Here is a 20507-nt window from a genome sequence, read left to right as displayed (position 1 = left end):
TTTGCAAAGACGGAAGCCTCAAAGACACTTATGCACCGACGGGCGCTGCAGAAGATGTATAGCTATGTGTGTGATCTAAGAAACTATTTGAGCTGAGCACAGTGGCGCACGCCTGTAATCCCAGCACTCAGAAGGCAGAGGCAGGCAAATCTCTGTGAGTTAGAGGTCAGCCTGGTCTGCTAACTGAGTCCAGGACAGCCAAGGCTACACAGACCCCACCACCACAACAAAACAAAACAAAACAAAACAACCAACCAACCAAAACTCTTTGAAACTCAGAGTGAAAAGCCTCCAGTTGCTGCATGAGGTCATGCTCTGTAATACCAGCTCTCAAGAGGTGGAGACAAGAGGTGGATGGACATTTAGATTTTTTTTTTTTTTTTTTTTTTTCTGAGACAGGGTCTTACTTTATAGCCCTGGCTGTCCTGGAACTCACAGAAATCTGCCTCCTGCTAGAGTTCAGTGACTAAGGGCGTGCCTCACCCCTACACACACGGGGGGAGAGAATACAGTTATGTGCAGAGAAATCCCACTTCCGTGCATTCCTTATAAAAAACAATTGGAATATATATATTTAAATTCATATACATATATATGTGTGTGTATGTATATGTATATGAATTTAAACTCAGAACATGGCTGTTCTGACAAGAGATCACATCCAAAGACCTGGGCCTGGACGCTGTTCCCCTTACCCAGTGAGGTGGTGTACAGGTCAGGGCTGGAGGAGGAGTCGTCCCCGGAGAAGCTGAGTGTGGGCCTTTGAGTGTAGCTCCTTGCACTCCCATCTGTACGAACTGGAGGCTGCAAGGAAAAGACGGGTTTTCAGAGGTCCCTGTGGGAGGGCCATTTTCCTGCTCCTGAGAGAAAAGGCTTCAGGGAAGGTCTGCAAGGGGAAAGGCTCACAGCTCAGTCTCCCCCCTGGTTCCCGTCTTCATCCCTGCTCCCCATGCCTAGGCTCTACCTGATTCTCCACTGGCCTGCCTCAAGACCCGGGCTAGCAGACATACCCGGAAATCCCTGAAGTCGGTATAGGTGGGGTCGTAGGTCTTGTGGTGGGCATCCAGCAGGATGGTGATGATTCGCTGCTGCTCCTCGGAGAGCTTGGGCCTCAGGCTGTCCTTCAAGGCTTCTTCCTCCTTCCTCTTCATGATCATCTCCCTCTTACGCTGCACCTCCTCATCTGTTAGGATGACTGTGGGAGCAAGAACAGGCGTCCAGAGGGTTGGCCCAAAACTCCTCCAGGAACCCTTCCTCTGCTACGAAAGGACTGGGACCCAGCTGCCGTGCTAGCTCCAGTGCCACACCAGGAGAAAACTGCGGTTTCTACAATGAAAAGGCAGGTGGGTGTGGGAGGAGGAGAGGTTTGAGAGGCATGCTGTCTGGCAATCGGAAGTCCAGATTCTCAAGGACAAATTGAGGGACCTTGGGAAGACAGCAGACTTCGAGCTTTTTTTTTTTTTTTTTTTTTTTTTTCTTGCTCATAAAAAAGGTGAGCAGTTTGGAGCATATGGTGTTTTCTACTGTCTCTTTATTGGAGAGGAGGGGAAAAGAGGGAGGAAAGGAGGAGGAGGAGAAGAAGGAAAACACCCCAACAGATCACCTGTTGGGGAATTGGATGAGTGCCTGGCACAATGTTAAAGGTCAGTCCTTGCCCAAGTCTCACAACCCATGATTGTGTGGGTTTTTCCAGTGTTGGAAGCAGGGAGATGCGGAGAAGATCCCCTTGAACTGGCCATTTCCATGAGTAAATCAGCCATCTGCTCTACTTTAAACAACAACAACAACAAAAAACCTTTTGTTTCTTTGATTCTCTGCAAAAGAACGTGTCTGCCTTCCAGCCTAGACATACTTGGAACTTCTGCTCATGGGCTGCCTTTGGAATCCCTGAAGCCTGCAGCCTCCTAGCCAAGTCGCTCCACTTGGCAGCAGAGTGTAGAAGATCCCCTGTCACCTGCAGGCTGGTACAGGGGCATCTGCAATGGTGCCTGCCACCCTGTGTCGGGGAGGCTGCTTGCAAGGGCAGGTGGGAGCAGGGACGCCTGGCACAGACCACCCGCCTGGCCAGGGCTCGCAGAGCCTGATGCTACAAGTGGGCACTAGGGCCCTCAGCCTGTACCTGCTTGCTCTGAGCGCAAGCAGCCAGGGCATCGGCCCACAGACCTGTGGCGTTTCACAAGAGCAGAAGGAACCTGATCCCCAGAGTACATGGATTCTGGGCTTCAAGAAACATCCATTGACCCCAGCCACTCATGGAGGAAGGGTGTGAGAGAAGTCAATGGGGAGCTGAAGAGATACCTGTGGTAGGCGGGAGTGGACAATTAAAGCCACAGGCATAGCAGGAAAGGGAAGCCTTTGGGAAACATGGAGTCCTCTTTCCACGACCAAGGTACACAGTCCAGAGAACAGCCCTGAGAGGAAGCCACGCCCAGGTGTCTGACTCATCTACCCAAAGAGCTGCCAACCCTCCTCCCACAGAAGGTGTCTGCTCAGGCCCCAGGAGGTCAGGCAGGGTTGGTGGGGGGAAGGAGCTAGGAGGCTTGGAGCATCCCAAGGAACAGAAGGGCCAAAGGTTGAGTCCTGCGGAAGCGTGATCAGGTGTCCTGTCCCCTCTGGTCATGTGGGCCGGGCAAGAGATGGTGCTGGGGGGGGAGGGGGGCAGGGTTCTTCCTGTCCCAGTGTGGGCGTCCACAGGCATGTGGATCAGCCAGATGGAGTTCAGTAACCCTCCCAGGACTCTGTGATGTTACTCTCCTTAGAGACTTCTGCAACTTCACCGCTTGCCAGGATCAAACCAAAGCTCAAGCGTTTCGTGCTCTGGCTTCTTCTTAACTCATTCCAACCTCATTTCTCGGCATCCTTGGACACAGCTTCTGTTCTAGGCATGTCGGCGGCGTTGCTGGGCTGTAAACACGACCTGCTTACACTTGTGCGGGATGCCCGTCCCCCAGGCCTGCTCTGCACAACAGCTCTGCTGTTTCAATCTTCCACCAGGGGCCAGCTTTTTGCCCTCTTATCCAGGAAGCCTTTCTTGATTGTCCTTTCTGCTCTGAGTCCCCGTCCTTGTTCTTCCTGCTGAATTAGTGTTTTCCACATGCACTGGCACCTGAGTCTCCCACTCTTTTAAGATTTGTGGCCGGGACAGGTTTTAATAACACTGACAGAGAAACTTAAGAAATTCACGGCTTCCTTTCCTAGAGCACAGGATGCTTAAGGACAGGGGTTGCGGGCTACAATTCTTGTGTCCTCTCACAGAGCTTAGACGGGGGGAATCCATGGGGCTTGCCAAATGGTCTGACACCAACTGTCAAGTACAGCAGCGCGGAGTGTGCCTCTGCCAGTGACTATCTGAGTCACTCTGTGGCATAAAGAAGGTCGTCAGAAGGACTGACTAGGCCGTTTGTACTCTGCTGTGTCAGGAGTAGCACCAGCAGTTTGCAGGGTCCCTGGGTAACCTACCAAAGCCAACTTCTTTTTTGTTTGTTTGTTTGTTGTTGTTTTGCTTTTTGAGACAGGGTTTCTCTGTATAGCCCTGGCTATCCTGGAACTCACTCTGTAGACCAGGCTGGCCTCGAACTCAGAGATCCATCTGCCTTTAGTGCCGGGACTAAAGACATGTGCCACCACTGCCCAGCCAAAGCCGAACTCTTTGGTTTAAGCAACTGTGACTGAAGTGCTCTCAAGACATGCTGATCTGTAGGGGACCACCCGAACAACCATCGGGTTTTCTCAGATGTCACCTTTAAACTCTGCAGGCCCAGGGATAACGCCAGAATTGTGCGCTTCGGGGGTCTCTGTGTCACTTGGCAGGCTTTCGACATCAGCTAAGGTACGTGTTGCCTGTGTTTATTGGTGCTCGTCTCTGGAAGTATGGTTTTCTTTCTTTAAAAAAAAAATTACTTAAAAACACTTAGGAGTGATCTGCCGGCATTGTGCATTAAATGCACGCCTGGCGCCTGCAGAGGCCAGGAGAACAGTTACGAGGGAGGTCCTGAGCTGCATGGGTCCTCTGAAGAACAGCCAGTACTCTTATCCACTAAGCCATCGCCACAGCCCCATGGCCTGCTTCTTCTTTTTTTCTCACTACATAGGTCTTGGCTATCCTCTGCTTACTGTGTTAGACCAGGCTGGCCTCAAAATCACAGAGATCCACCTGCCTCTACATCCTAAGTGCTGGGTAAGTGCCACCAGACTTGGTTTTAAGATTATTTTTGATCTTCTGGGACCTAGAATTTACGTTGATCAAGTTTGGCATAATAAAAACATAAAAATATCGGGTGACTTTTTGTTTGTTTGTTTGTTTTTGGATACTAAGAACTATTATAAGTACGTTTTGCACATTCGCTTCCATATAACGGTCTTTTAGGTAAGTATCATCATGTCCTCATTTTGTGGCAGAGGAAACTGAGGCCCAGAACGGGGGTGTAGCTTGCTCAGGGTAACACCGTGAGCAATGGTCGAGCCAGCATTCCCACTGAGGCAGTCCAGTCCTGGAATGCATAGTCGTGCCCACAAGCCCTTCTGCCTCTGATTGGACCCAGCTCAGTGGGAGTCTGTCTCTTAGACACAGAATCCTGACACAAAGCAGCCCAAGTGAAGAGTGTGAATGATTGAAGGGACAAAGTCTGTTGGTGATTTACTTGAAGGAGATGAAGAAGACTTAAGCAGCTTTCAGAGGCAAGCGGCACGGTTCTGTGGGAAAAGCCAGTCCATAAAGCGCAGGCTTGCCAGGCCTGAGGACTTGCGCTCAGTTCTTGAGACCCACACGATGGAAAGAGAGAACTGACTTCCGCAAGTTGTCCTCTGACCTCCACATGTGTGTTGTGGTACACGCTCCTGCTTAAATAAATAAATATTCAAGTTCAAAGTCAACCTCTCTTCCAAACTGCCTTGACTGGCAGCCACATGCCTGTGTGCTCAGGGATGGCTGGGGACATCTGAGATTCCTGTGCAGTGCCTGCGAGGCAACTCTGACTCGGGACAAGCACACGCCATTCACATACTCACGTATACTGTTGCCCATTTGTGAAATAAGTTGCTTGGAGGGCTTATCAATCTCTTAGGGATTTAAAAAACCATTTTCTTGGTGACTTGATACTTTCTTCCCAACACAGACAATATTAGATCTATATAGACCGCTACGGGCCAGGAGAAAGAGCAAGCATAGTGGAGGGCTGATAGGTATTCATCTAACACATTCACCAAGCACCTGTGTCCCAGGTGCTGTGTCCGAATGAGGGGACTGGGGAGGAAATGTACCCATCCATGAAAACATTAAAGTTGGACAGATGTAGCAAGCTTCGGGAACTCAACTCCACAGCGAAGACCCTGAAGCAGAGGGTTAAGGCCAGCCTGAGCTTGCATAGCAAGACCCTATCTCAAAACCAAGAATAAGAAACAGACTTCAAATAGGAAACATCTTGGATTCTAAGGAAACCATCTAGGACTTGAAGACAGAGGAAAGGGATTGTTAGAGGGATGAAGCTCTCTTTAGTCTGTTCCTTAGGGCTCCAGGCAACAACATGGGTGATGAAATGAGCTCTGAGGCACTGAGGGTGCCTAAGGGGTTTCCGGAGGATGGAGCCCTAGGCCAGACCTAGGGGAGAATAGATGCTGATGTCACATTAGCCCAGAGGCTTTTTCTTAGCTGTTAAAAAAAAAAAAAAGTAATATTTACATGCTTAGGGGTGGTTGTGAGAATTTAAGAAAATGTATGTTCCTGATGCAGTATTTGGCACACAGCAGGTTGCCAATAAGCTGGCTCCTGCCTTTTCAGCTTTCTAGCTACTTCCTCTTCCCATGATTTCCTGTGAAAAGTCAGCTCCCTGCTCAGTTAGAAGGAAGGCTGAGTTATACAGTGCCCTTCCTGGTGTTTGAAAATAGTGAGATACTTGATTTTTTTTTTTTTTCTGGGAGGACAAGCAAAACCTCAGGGGACAAAAACCAGTGCAGGGGTCGGCTCTAGGGGGTTCTAAGCCGAGGACTTCAAGCCCAGATGTGCAAAGCTGGGCCACCCAGGACAGGACCTGCGTCCTTGGGAACAAGTTCCCTCCAAAGCAGTGAGAGATGGCTCTGTTGCAGCTGGAGCTCTGGCCTCTCCACCTTCCCATCAACAGCTCAGCACATTTCCCCGCTAGGATCACCAGACTGAGGACAAGACAGGGCATGTGAGACTCCATGGAGGACCAAGAGGAGACCTAGGGCTGCTTTGGAGGAGGCATCTACTTCTGACTGGCTGGCACCAGTGTATAATATCACGTGTCTGTGACAGGGGCTCTTGTTTTGGCACTTGAGGTCTGGGGTGCTCCTTGTGGCCCCCCTGAGGGCTTTAGGACCTGAGTTGGGTTGTAGCTTGCTTTCAGAGCTCAGTCCTGAGCACAGTCAAGAGTAAGTAACAGCATCCTCCTGAGCCTCAATGGTGGAGCCCAGGGGCATTCTTGGATGGCAGGGACCTTAGGTCACTGAGTAATCTCCTCCGAAGGGGTAGCCTGTTCTACAGAGGCAGGGTACTTCTCTGCACTCACCCAAGCAAAAGGCACAGAGCAGGCCTCACTAAGAATGTGTGAGAGCACCTAGCCAGCCTTGGGCCTCCTCTGCGTCTCACTCTCCAGTATAAACACAGAGGTTGGGGTGGGGCAGTGACTATGGTACCAGCAGAGACACGTTCAGACCTGCATGATTCTGTGGTACGAGCAGCAACCACAGTCTGGAAACTCCAGGGCTGCCAGTGTTGGCCGGGAGCTGCGATCAGAGCTGAGGAGCCTTAGTGATGGGCCCAGGAGGAGGGCTGAGGTTATTCTGCTGTGCCCCAGCAAAAGTGCATTTATTTCCCTCTTGAAAGAACCTCTCTCACCCCTGTCTCCACCCCCCAAGTCCTGTTCTGTGACTTTTGTCCGCTCCTGACTAGTCTTCTTGATCTTTGCCATCTTCCTCCCTCCTCACATCCCGTAGCCCAGAGGGCAGCGCAGGGTAACTGCAGGCCCACAGCTTGGCGAGGCACAGGCTACGTCCTAGAGCCAGGCTGTGACAGCATTGTGCAAAGGCTGGGGGCCTTCTGTAGGGAGCCGGAGTCCGGCTCCAGCCCAGGAGGCCCAGGAGAGCCCCTCCCAGCACCTGCTGAATTATAGGGATTCTTCCTTTACCCGCTGCCCCTCAATACATTCCAAACCGCAGCTTCTTCAACCGCACACACACCCTGCTCTTGCTCCAGGATCTTTGGGGCTACACAGTAGGTACAGGCAGACTCTACGGAGAGACCTGGGTGACGTTACTCACACTCCTTCATCATGCCGATGTCCACACAGCGTTTGAGCCGGCAGGCCTGGCAGTGTCTCCGGTTGTCCTTGGTGATGCGGCAGTCCCCACTGAAGGGGCAGGTGAACAGTGCCTTCCGCTTCATGCTCCTCCTGCCGAGAGAACACAGTCCTGCCCTGAGCCGCTGACCTCCGGCTCCTGATCCCCCAGGCTGAGAACAGCCTTCAGGGGCTGTCACTGTGGGGACCTGGCTACAAGGCCCTGGATGTTCACTTTCCATTCTCTTGGGCTACTCTCAGTGACCCTAAGCCCTGCCCTGGGCTAGGTATACCAACCAAAGACTAAGCAGTTCACATTCTTTGGAACATGAGGATTAAGATGACCACAGTCCTCAGACAGCTGGACCGACTCAGCCCATGGATGGGAAAAGACAGCAGAGAGGGGCAGCGATCACCAACGGCCACAGACCCTTGGGTCCACTCAAAAGACCATTGGTGTGGCTGCCTCACTTAATAGGTGAGGTTAAGAAACTCTTCAGGAAGAAATTAAGGCTTTGGATCTGAGAGTCTTAGGGATCCAGGCTCAGCTTTCAGCTTCTTGGACTGCTTCCAAGCCTAGAAACTCCAGGTGCTCAATAGAACTGAGCCCCCAACCAAGCAGTCCCAGACAACTGGTCCTTGAGCACAGCTCAAGGCCAAATGGGCCCAGGATGAAGGAAGAACTTTCTGTCGGCTTTGGATTTTGGGTCCGGTACTCTCCACTGACGACACCTCTTACCCATGGGTGATAGCAGAGCTAGGGTTATACTGAAAGTAGATAGTGCCACGCTGTTAGGGGTGGTTCGGCCCCCAAGTGGAGGTCACCCCGTCTCTCCTGTAAACACTCAGGGGGAGACTGAGTATTTACAGGTGAGCCAATGTCCACCTTGGTGGGGAAAAGAAGCTTTCAAATTTTGAGCTTATACCTCTGCTACAAGTGCAGTGCTTTCCTAGAGGACAGTAGAAATACAAAAGCAACTCAGGCACCATCAGGGCTACCCAGGAATGAGGTCATCATCACCACACTGGTCTATTCTAGGATGTGAGCCACATGTTCCTCCCTCCCTCCTTCCTCTCTTTCCCGCTGTGGTTCCTGAGGTTTCACCTGTTACCACAAATGCCCTACTTGAAGACCAGATGTTTCTAATTCTAATTCTAAGTGAGAGCAAATTCTCACTTCCTTTTTGCTCACAAGTAGGCATTTTGCCTCTGGTTGCCGTGGTACGGCTCTGTTCTCCACCCACCGTTCTGTCTACCTAGTTCCTTGCTGCGAACTCTCCCAGACTCTGGGTGCCAAGAATCACCCCTATGTGTGCCCTTCACAGCAGCATGGCAAAGCTGAAACCAGTCTCAGGTGAGGCACAGGATTTCCTGGATACCAGATGGAGTATCCAGAGCCCTGCGGAGGCTTTTCTGCAACTCCTCAGGCTCTAGAGGTCTTGCCTGCGACCCTCGCTGAGGGGCTGTCACTGTGATAGAATACGGGGACAGAACAGCTTCAGAGAGAAAGGGTTTGTTCCTGCTTGCAGTTCCAGATCACAGTTCGTCATCGCAGAGGCAGGAACAAGAAGGAACTGGTCACATCGCATCCATCATAATTCTCAAAATGCAAGAAACAGCTTGTAACTACTCTATGGAGCTTTTAAATTATAACTATTATTTTAAAATATGTTAACCAGCTCTTCCCAAGTTCCTGTAAATATGGAACCTGGGAAAAGGTAATGGTGTCTGGGAAGACAAAGTTTTGACTTCATGCTCCAGAAGTCACAAAAAGTTTGCTGGCTTCCTCATTTTCAGAACCAGAACCAGATCCAGAGCCAGCCTTTTAGGTCCGTCTTCTTTAATACGGGTTTGCTGGGTCATAGGCTCTTCCTGGCTTGAAGGCCAGGTTAGTCTCTTAGTTTATTATTCTCCCTCTTTCTGAGGGCACTATGACACGTGGCTGTCATCTAGCCTCTGCCCAGAAGGAGTCAAGGCAGCCAGACCACCAAGCCTTGGCTCTGTGCTTTGTCCTAAATACCCTGTCTTCCCCCCAAAGCTAACTGCTTATGAGCTAGTTTGGTTTTGAGAAACAAGAGCCTTCTCTCATCCACGGGAGCCCGGTGCCTCTGCTGCTTCTGAATCTGAACCCTGTCATTCTCTGGCTGGCAGGCAATTATACCCTGCTTCAGGAAGGGGCCCAGGGGTGGTGCAACCAGGCTAAATATAGAGGCAGTTTCTAGAAAGCCAGGGGTTAGAGAGGACATTGACCAGTTCTCATGCCAGAGGCCAATTCATCAAAACGTAGAAGACAAGGAGTTCACAAAAACATCAAGTGCCAAGGGAGAGGGCCTCAGGCCGACAAGAGGGTGGATTCTGCCAGCAGCATGGTGTCAAGTTCCTCTGTGTGTGTGTGGAGAGAGAAAGAGAGAACATTGTATTGTGTACTTTAAATACAGACCAGTTCTCTTTGGCACATACAGCCTAGTAAATCTGGAGCAAAGAAGGCGATGTCACCTGACACAGACGTTTGTAGCATTACTAACAGGTTCTCAGAAGATGCTCTTCAGAACTTTAAGGAAGGTTAACCTGGTCAAGACCATAACACTGCTTTCCGGAGGGCTTGAACCCTTAAATGCCCATCCTGAGGGGAGTTCAGGAGTGTGAAGAAGACTGAAGACTGTCAATTTTATCTGTTCGCTTGAGTCCCTGAGACCCTGGATGCTGACGTCCCACACTCATGATTTGGTGCCAAGCCTAGGACTCAACACGTGGCAGAGAGACAAAGCATTGTCGCCATATCCTTAGCTCCTGATGTCCAGAGCCACAGCCATGGCAGTGATCTCTGTCCAGTCCCAGGGTCTTTGACTGACATGAAATTCCCTCAGAGTCCATTGGCCCAGCTTTCCATTTTCATCTGGTGTTTAATTCTTTCTACCCTGAGCCTCCCACCCCCAGATCCCAGCTAACCCATATTCACACATATCCAAGTCAACATAAGTAAAGACAGGAACAGGTTTCCTGACCTCGGAAAGTGACATACTATCAAGGATGGGCTGTTACCCACAAGCATCTTCCGTATCAGCATTTTGCATCTATCCCCAACACCCGTAGTACTTCCGAGGAATGCTTACTTTCTTTATTCTATAAACAAGATCAGGAGGCATAGTGAAGACAGATAGCTTGCTCAGTGCCCCATAGTTAGTGCAGACAACAACTTAATATAGTCAGGACCTGTGGACTCCAGGGCTTACACTCTAAGCTCTTCACCAGGAATCTATCATCTCTCAACCCCAAATGGAGCAACAATCAAATCCGTGCCTTCCCCACATGGGAGCAGAAGCAGAGGCTGTCTGAAGGGCTCCTCTTGGGGTGACTGGCAGTCCCCAGCGGGATGGACTGGAAGTCTGGGGTAGCATCTACCCAGGTGATCCTCCTGCTCTATTTGCCTGGGCACAGAGAGAAGCCCCAGGGAATGCTGAGAGTGAATTCATGCAAAAAGCTCAGATTAGAGCACAGATTCCCAAAGACATTAAATAACACTGACCAAAAAGAAATGGAAGCATCTCTCTATCTTCGCAGCTGTCTCTCTGGTCAACCCTACTGACCTTCCTTTCTATGTTCTGGCCTCTCTGGGCACGTGACTCTTGGGGCTATCTGTCAACAACTACACAGACTCTTTCATCCATACCTGGCATCATGGGTAGAGGGACAGCTGACCTGGACAAAGATCTCTTCGGCTGCAATGGCCTCCTAGTGAGCCATCTACTTGTGTCCGTAGAAGGCCCCACTCGGCCTTTCCTCTCATCTTTTTTACTTACTCGCCTTCATTTACGTACTTTGTGTTTGAATCAGCTGGGCAGTTCCCCATTTCTCTGCTTCCTTTACAACACATTCTTAGAAGACCTACAAATAGCAGATGAGCAATCTCCCTGAAAGCAGAAAATTTCCCATGTTCCTGGATCCTTGCTAACTTGCCTTTTACCCCCTGTACTCTGGAAGACCCATAATTAACAAGGGCCTCTAAAGGCCTTGGGGCTAGCAAATGAAAACACTTTTTTTTTTTCTATCTTGGAGCTCACAACATTCAGCTTCCCAATGTTTTTGCTTGTCTCCTTAATTGCAGTATCAGGGTTCAATCTAGGGCCTCATACAGGATGAGCAGGCACTCTACCACTGAGCTAGACCCTCAGCTTGCAAGGTTTTTGTCAACAGATATTAATAGTGTGGGGGAAGGCAAAAAAGAGACAAACAATGAACTGTTTCTCAATCTAGTTTTCAGGAACCCCTCATAAATTTCCTCATTAACCTTGATCTCTTCCTTCATCACAGGGTCCCTGGGACATTCTTCTCTGTCTTTTATGCCTTTTCTTTTACAACAGGCTTTAGAAAGAGCCATTTAGGACCAGAAATTTATCCATATCCACCTATAGATGGCCCATTATAATTATTTTCCTATATGGTAGACCTACATATTTTCTCCTTCAGACTCTTTCTTAGGCTCTGCTTGTTGACGTATAGTCAAGAAGCTTTGAGAACCCACAGGCTTACATTTATAGGCCTTTTATTTGTGCTGCAAATACCATGTTTGGTGTTCAGGTGCTCCAGAAGAACATGGAACAGACTACAGGACCAGCATCAGCCTCTAACTCCTGACAACAGATCAACTAAACTGTGGCCCAGATGTCAAACTTCATAATCACTCTTGGGCTTGATTGAGCCTTGGACTTCCTTGGTTCACCATAATTAGGACCTCAGCAGTTAGAAGCCAAACCGAACACTAACGGCTGAAGGGGACAGCCAATCCTTGGGCTTGGGGAGTAGCCTGTGAGGCAAGACCAGGGCAAGTCTTCCCCATAGCTGCCATGATGGGCTATAGAGAGCCCCTGAAGAGCTACAACTTGGTCTCACACACCTCTGTAGTCCCAAGGAGGTGCTGTCTGACACAGAAGAGGTACCAGCTGCCTCTTGGGGTATAAACAGGTATGTGTTTATGAAGTACTCAAGCAAGTATTTGAACTGGACTAAGTTGGGAAAAAAAATCCCATATGAAATGTAGACATGTCAAAGAGAGGAAAGAAGGTGTCGAGAGAACAAGGAGAGGGGAGGGGATGTAGCTGCAGCTGATTCCTGTCACTACAGGAAGGGTGATCTGCCTCCTGGGGGAAACACAGAGTCAGGTTCCTGTGAGCCTTGGCTTACAACGTTGTTTATCACCTTGTTTTATGTATGCTGTCTAAAGTCTTCTCATTTGAAATAAGTGTTGTTTTATTAGCAATGAGCCACCAAAAGACTGCTTCTCTCACTGAGGGAATTCAGCTTATCTCACACGTGTGGTTTCTCCACGAGGCACACCATGGCTTCTTGAAGTTTGACAGCACCTCAATACAAAACTTTTTTTTTTTTTTTACCCCAAAAGACAACATGGTGGTAAGTCAGCAGACGGCTAAGAGGGCACTCTGACTGGAGACGCAGCATGGTGGCAGAGCACTGGCCAAGCAAGCTCTCAGGTCTAAGGTTCTTCATCATGGGGGACAGTGACAAAAACACAAAGACGCTTGTTTTGAGTGAGAGCTAGAACGGAAGGCAGCATGGTGTCCTCGCACAGCCTTTCCCGGGAGGGTGTGCGGCAGGTGACTCAGCTTGGCATAGCTCTTCACCGGGCATAAAATGACAACCAAGGTGTGGCAAGGACTGATTCCGGTAAATTTTAGTAGCTGGGAACATGTTCAAATACGGGAATCATACGAAATGTATCAACAGTATGTATATGAGTTTATTTACTTTTTATTTATAGATCAAACGCGATTCAGGGGAAACCACAGTGGCCTCCCTGGGGGTGTCAGTCATAGACACCTCAGAGTTAGTGTTTGTCTAGTGAGAAACTGACCTTCGCTGTATCCCATATTTTATATCCTGTATCACTATATCCATCAAGCAGCTACTTAAGGGTTCTGTTTTCCACCACTGGGTCCCAGGGCAAAGGCACACAGGAAGAGCAAGGGGATTTGGGGTAGGGCTCCATCAGTGAATGAAACAGCTCTAGGAGCTGTTGGAACATCATGTTTATAGAGTGGTGGCGTGTGGTCTTTAGTGAGAGTCCGAAGTTTGGCTTTGTGGAAAACTTATTAGGACAGAATGCCACCAAGGGCATCAGCATTGTGATCACGCCACATTGTACTCTACACTTTCTAAAGCTCTTCCCTGCACATCATCTCATTAGATCTCAGGTTAACAAGGCAAAGCAGAGGATCCAGATGTCAACACATGTGTAGAGTTGGTAAGCTGAGACACAGCGACACTCAGAATGATCGAGCCAGGGTGGGCATTAATTTGATGGCATGGACAACGCTCACTGTACTTCTGACCAGTTTTACGACAGTGTTGGCTTCGCTGTGCACCCAGACTCCCCTTTACCTCTCTGAAGGTGGCTGCCACACCTGCCCTAGCAGGAGAGAGTCCAGGTGGCATCTGGCACAAAGGATTTGAACTCTGGAAGGCAGCAGTGTGGGCTTCATGCAGCCACGAGGACTGATGGATGTGACTACAAGATAATAACCAGGGACACGTTGGTCTGGTTCCCCAACTAGGGAGCAGCTTTCCGGGAAGCTGAGAGGGCAGCCTGTGCCAGGGCAAACAGGCAGTTAGCACCAACAGAAACCCTAGTGCCCAGAGATCAGAATTGCTTCAGGCCATGGAACACTGGCTAGAGGCTCCCAAGGAGAGGGTTGGTGAGTCAGAAGCCTCTGTGATGGAGGACTGTCCCACACCAGGGACCTGCCCACAAGTTCAAGTTCATGTACTCCCGGAGCCAGGTGAGCTTACCGCTTCATCCCACTTCATCCTGTCAGGCCGGCCTCATCCTCCGTTCTGAGCTTGATTTGCTCTTGCCTTTCCTGACAGTGTCCTGGTCTTCCATCTACCCACCTGCAGTCACTACTTCTTTTCTAGAGTTACTTCCAGGCTATTCGCTTTCCAGTGTATGCCGAATGCTAACCCTTCAAACTTCCTACCTCCCGAATCCTCTCCTCCCATCTAACCCTTTCCAGTCCTCCATCTCCAGCTTTGGGTAGAAGGCTCTTCGGACCTTCCTAGTATCGTCCCCATGCTGTCTGTGCCCGCCGTCTTGGGCTCACATAAGAACAGTACTGGAACTTGTCTTGCCTTATTTGGTTGATGTCCCTGGCTGATATAAGCCTGCCCTTTTCTGAAGGGAAACAGAGGAGGAGTGGATCTGGGGGAGAGGGGAGGTCAGGGGGATAGGAGTTGGGAGGAGAGGAGGGAGGATAAACTGCAAGCAGGGTGTAATTTATGAAAGAATAAATAAAAGAAGAAGAAGAAGAAGAAGAAGAAGAAGAAGAAGAAGAAGAAGAAGAAGAAGAAGAAGAAGAAGAAGAAGAAGGGTGCTGGAGGAGACACCAGCCTTGGCTGACCTAACAGGAATGGTGTAACCCCCTCACTATGGCTGCCTCTGGCTCAGGGTAGAGCAGGCAGTGGATGAAGAGCCCAGCGTAGATCAGGTTTGGTAACCACTCGAGGGTTACCAAAGTCTCTCTTGTTCCACGGAAGAGTTTAGATTGGATAAAGAGGCAAACAGAAAGGCCAGGCTCTGGGGCTTTCCCAAAGACATGCCTGGCTTTTAAATGAGGAAGCTTTAGGCCTCAGCATAGAGGAGTTTCATTCTAAAGGGCAGATCGGTGGCTCAGCACCGTGGGTCAAGGGCAAGTGAGAAGACACAACCACCTTAGAAAGACAATTTCTGAGAGGTCAGAGGACATAGGGGGAGCTGAGAGGATGCAAGGAGGAAACAGCCGTCACCAAGACCCTGTTGCTTGAAGTCACTGGGAGAGTCGCCATGTCCCGAGGGAAGCATAGGGGCTCCTGTGAGGGAAGGGCTTGCTTCTCTCCTTCTCTTCCCTCTGGAGAGGGGACTCACCTGAAGAAACCTTTGCAGCCTTCGCAGGTCATAGCATTAAAGTGGAAGCCGGTGGCTCGGTCCCCACACACTCCACAGATCCGAGGCACATTCCGGTCAAAGTCACCAGGGTCAGGCAGGGAAGTGTTGGCTGCCATCGCCTCCATCCTCGTAAGGGCAGCAGGCAGGCCACAGTCAGGGTGAGAGTCACTGCCGGAGGCAGCTGACGCCCTCAGCATAGCCGTCGGCCACCTTTCCCTTCCTGGGGGAGAGCTGGTGGGAGTTCTTTTGTGGAGAACCTTCCTGGAGACAGAGCAGAGCGTAAGTTCTTCGGAGCCCTGGCTGCATGGCTGTCTTCACCAAAACAGCAAGAACGAGGCCCAGGATCACACCATATTCAAATCCTACAGCGGCCAGCTCCTCCGGAGAGGCACTGGGCATCTCTGTACCTCACTGCCCTCATCCGAAGAGATGTTCTACTTTTGGGGGTGATCCGAAGAAATGTGTGTACACCGCCTGGCACCGGCTCCAGCCCAGCCGACTTGAACACGTCAGAGCCAGTATCTCACCCCTTGTGGCCTTGTAAAGGAAAACGGGGAGCACAGTGGTGTGCAAACCAAGCTCTGGTCACTCTAGGGCCTGGTCCTTGCAGCCAGGCAGCTCAGGGTCCCATGTCCTTCGTGGTATCGTTTCTATTCTTGTTCCAGATACACTTTGGATGATTTTGGATGTCCCTCTGAGTAATGTGAGTCATAGTCAATTAGCTAATTTTGTCTTCGGAGATGGTTTTTGTAAGTGGGCATTCTCATCTAGACATGGATTTCACACTTGAGGAAAAGGGACAGACTGGGAACAAAGAGTGACGGTACTGCTGTGTCCTTCTCAAGAAACGGCTGACCTTTCTCTTCCATTAGATAAATTTGGCCCCTGGCTTTGCTTGCTGCCTCCTGGCTGTCGTCAGGCTTGGAGCTGACTCCAGGACACCTCGGGTCTCCCTTAAATCCTCTTGGACTCAATCTCCCAGTTGTCAAGAACCCTCTCAGAGCCAATGTATGTCTGAGTGGCCTCTTTGACCCAAGGCGAGTGGATCATCTGTGTCAGGAGGAAAATAGCAGACAGATGGGGATGAGGGATGGACACCTGCTTCTGCCCCAGGCTCAGGTGCAGGAGGTGAGGGAGGTACGTTCTGGGGTCTGTGGACTCTCAAAGCTCATTAGTTTGATTTTATTGCATCTTAACACCCCCCCCCCCAAAAAAAAGAAAGCAGCCTTGTTGCAGTGTGGATGTGACTGCTCTCCCAAGGGAAGCCGGGAGAAGCCCCACCCTCGAACACTCTGCCAGCTGCTATGCCTGGCAAATGTATAAGGCAAACACTTTACTTTTGCTCTTAATCTCACAAAGAGCCTTGTGACAGAGATGGGGAGCGGGCAAGCAAAGCCATGACACTGTCAGCCCCCAAAGAAAATCACACAGATGCTTCCTCGTCGGCTCCCTGTCCCTTTATATACCAAAGGTGACATCGCCGACCTTCCCTTTGCAGCTAGTGTTAGACTTGTGAATTACGATTCAGCAGGCATATGCACACACACATGAATATACCATATGAACATACTTCGATTTAAAAAAGAGAGAGAAGAAAGAGAAGCCCTGAAGGGATGAAGCCGCCGAGGGACAGGAAGGCACAGCATTAGGTAGGAGCAGTATTCTTTCTCTGGGTGGCAGCTATCTATCTCATTTCTATTCAGACACAGTGTCCGTGCACTTCTATACATGTCTGAAAGCTCTCTTCCAAGTTTTAAAAATTCCATGTACTCGTTCATCTCGTGTGTCTCTGCAGGGAGGTTGTGTGCACCGCACTCATGCCATAGCACACTTGCAGAGGTCAAAGGGCATCTCCAGGGGTGGGTTGCCTTTCTCTTCGCACCATGTGGGTCCCAGAGAGTGAACTCAGAACATCAGGCTTTACCTGCTGAGCCATCCCAGCAGCCTCTGAAATTCTTGCTAATCTCTAAACAGTTATGAATAAAGTGAAGAGTGACTCGTGTCTGGCAATACTACCTCTATGCAGATGTGTCCAAACTGTTGCCTCGTGCACCATATGTAGCCAAAGATATCGATAAATGTAGCTCAACACAAAACTGTTATCTTACTTAAAATGTAAGATTTGTGTGTGTGTGTGTGTGTGTGTGTTTGCGCGTGCATGTGTTTAATTTTCTGTCTTAATTGAACATCTCTCAAGCACGAATGTGGCTGGTAATGTTGTGTGGCAATGTCAGAGGGCTGAACACACATGTGGGACAACCCCACGTCCGAGGTGACTCCTACCAGTTTCTAGAACATGGCAGGCATCTAAGGTACGGGCAAGAGCTCAGTGCCCAATATCGTTACGGGGCGACAGGAGAAGCTGTTTGCGATGTCTGTGGCTTCAACCCAGGTCATTGAGTCATCACGGTGCTATGCACAGGAGAGGCATAACCTTCACGTCAGGTCTCCTGGCTCGGGGCTGGGAGCCATTGCACTAGGCTGAACAGAAAGGCTAGAGCTGGCAGCAAGAGAGCCAGAGCTGACAGGATCCTTGCAGGAGGGTAGCAAGAACACCCAGCTTTGCTTGGGGTCATTAGTGCAACTAGAAAGCAGTGCTTCACCAGAATCCAGACGCAGAGAGGAAGGCTCAGGACTCGAGGGCCTAGAAGCTGAAAGTTCCGGGAGGCACAGGAAGAGAGCAAGGTGGGCAGGAGGGAGAGAGAGGAGATGGGACACGCGTCGAGGAAAGATCAGACACACTGGAGGACCCGGCTGACAGGGCGCTCTTTCTCCCACCCTACGCCACACACCAGAGAGTCACAGCCGCGGACGATTTTGCGGTGACTTCTTGCCCCTCAAGCACAGAGAGCGAGCTAGGGAGCCTGTAGCTGTTGAGGACGTACCTGAAGGAGCAGGGACGACTAGGGCCTCAGGATGCTGTCCCGGGAAGTCTCACAGATAAGTCTGACCGAAAGAATCTGAAAGGAACAAGGGGAGACGTTTTATGTGAAGTGTCTTCGATCTCCCAGCCAGTCCTTTAAGGAGCCCAACACACCATACAAGACTTGCTAGGGGACTTAGGTCCTAAGATAAAAACAGGAAAGGAGTGACTTTGGGGGCGTTGGGGCTGTTGCTGCCAGGGGTGAGGAGGAGGGGCTGGACAGCAGTCAGAATGGCTGTCCCTCAAGGCAGAGGGCACAACACAGTGGGAAGAGGTGAGGGTGGCAACTAGTGCAAACTGCGGCCTCCTGCAAAGCTCCCTGTCTGAGGGAGACCTCGTACTTGGCTGCCCACTTCCAGGTCTGGGGAGCACTCTGGGAAGGGTAGCACAGGGCAGTGGTGTGGCTGAGCGCAGGACCGCAAAGGAGACTTCTGGCACTGCGGACTACGAAGGTTGTGACTGCAGCTGGGGCCCTGGCCTCTTGGGTACCTTCAGAGGCAGGAGGCCGTGATCTGTTTGTGGAGAGTGGGAGTAGGTGGGAGTGGGGGTTAAAATTACAGCAGCACACAGCTTTCAAACAGGATGTTTTTTTGCTACTTTTAGCTCTTTCCCCGACATGCGAAGCCTGAGGTGGGACTGAGCCAGGTTCTGGACTCTGGGTCTTGGTGGCAGAACTGGCTACCAGGGTGGGGCTGGGAAAATTTCCCTCTTCCCACATCTGTCCACAAGACAGACAGAGACAGACAGACCCACACACAAAATACTTCCTCCCCGATACCAATAGGATGTGGTGTGGAAATATAGAGACAAGAGGGCACTAAACCTGGACCCTGAAAAAAAGACTTTAAGCCAAACCCCAAGTGGAGAGGGTCTATCCCCACCTTGGTTGCTGCTCTTCAGAGATCTCTGTTTCATATTGGCCTGACTAGGTAGGGGAGGAAACTGCCCAGGGGACCCCTCAGATCTGGGTCCAACCCTAGAATCGCCAGCCCCCAAGCTCTGTGCCAGCCCTTGGGGACCCCCAGCTCTTTAGGAACAGCAGAGGAGAAGGCAGTGGATGTGGGGCTGAGACAGCATGGTCTGAGCGAGGCTGTGGGAGGTGTGTCTGGTGGGGAAAAACAGGCCGCTTGGCCCCAGACAGGTTCCCCGTTTCCATGGCTTTGAGCCTGCTGACCACACAGCCCCGCAGTATATGGATTGGCTAGGCTCCCTTTCTGCTTCTTAGGGAGTCTGGAATGAGAACCACGGGTAAGAAAAGGCCATTGCTTTCCTGTCTTCAAGCCCTAGGCTTTCAGAGGTCAGAGTTCATCCAGGTAGACCATCACCTTGGAACTTAAAAAAGGGGGGGGGGGCTGGAGACCATCTAACATGCTCTAGGCCTGCTAAGCAGTACAGTTTATTTTATTCAGCCCTCACGATGGTCTTGAGATAGGCGGGGGGCATGGAGAGAAGCCTCATTTTACAGATACCAAAACCAAAGTTCAGAGCATCTTGAGGGATTTGCCAGGGGGTGGGCGGTACCATGCAAGGGCAAACGAGGGCAGGCTGGTTCTAGTGCCCGAGTTGCCTTCTGCAGACTCCGCCCTTTCCCAGCGACAGTCATCAGAGCAGACACCTATCGCTCTGTCCTGGGCTCTGCTCCAGGGGCCTTTGCAGTACTCACTCATTTAAGCCTCACCCTCATTAGCAGGCACTGTCATTATCCCTCTGAGGGATGGGAAAACCGAGGGAAGCTGATTGTGTTTGGAGCTCGGCTGAGTCTCCGTCCACCCTGCCACATTCTCAGTGGGAAATCTCTCAGCCCTTTCCCCGACCTTAAGCCCTGCACAACCTTCATGTCTCCCGAGTCAGGAGACAATAGAGAAGACAAGCCCTGGGTCATAATGATGGGAAGAATGATGTTGATGCCAGACCCCTCATCTGGGAAATCCTGTCTGCTGCCACATAGTCATCTATTGCACAATCAACCACTGCGTGGTCTTTTCAGGAGAAATTATGTTAGTATCAGCTTCTGGGTCCAAGTGTGAGTTGCTAGGAAAGTGGGTCAAAGACACGGGCTTAAAATGGGGACCAGTGGAAAAACATACTTCATGCTCCCTTTCTCATAGATCTCCACACACCCACCAGCAATCACATTCTGAGCACAGAGAACATTTACTGCTTTTGCTGGGGCTGTCCCAGAGCAACCTGCTCCTAACCCTGACCTAGCCCTGACCTTGTCTTAGCAAGAAATGAGATCACACAGTTCCTGCCAGACACCGATGTCACAACCAATGCCTCCCCTATGTCCCCACTCACTCAGTTCAGACCACAGGTCCCATGCTCCTGCAGCAAAGACCCTGAGCTCAGATAAAGC

At 50.5% G+C, this 20507-nt stretch overlaps 1 protein-coding gene across 1 annotated transcript in view; it reads right to left on the bottom strand.

The window, feature by feature from the left end:
- Vdr (vitamin D receptor) overlaps nt 1-20507 on the bottom strand; it is a 47280-nt gene that overhangs the window by 10981 nt on the left and 15792 nt on the right. Inside the window, exons 2-6 of the mRNA XM_055627052.1 lie at nt 18114-18188; nt 15208-15489; nt 7276-7406; nt 1011-1195; nt 696-804 (exon numbers count right to left, since the gene is read on the bottom strand). Coding sequence (XP_055483027.1) covers nt 696-804; nt 1011-1195; nt 7276-7406; nt 15208-15425 — 643 coding nt within the window. The 5' untranslated portion in view covers nt 15426-15489; nt 18114-18188. The remainder of the gene's footprint in view (nt 1-695; nt 805-1010; nt 1196-7275; nt 7407-15207; nt 15490-18113; nt 18189-20507) is intronic.

The sequence above is a fragment of the Psammomys obesus genome, unplaced genomic scaffold (genome assembly GCF_907164565.1).
Source record: "Psammomys obesus unplaced genomic scaffold, mPsaObe1.curated_primary_1811, whole genome shotgun sequence".
In the NCBI taxonomy this organism is placed as follows: Eukaryota; Metazoa; Chordata; class Mammalia; order Rodentia; family Muridae; genus Psammomys; species Psammomys obesus.
Note: the sequence above shows the minus strand (reverse complement) of the source record. Positions and strands in the feature narration are given on the sequence as shown.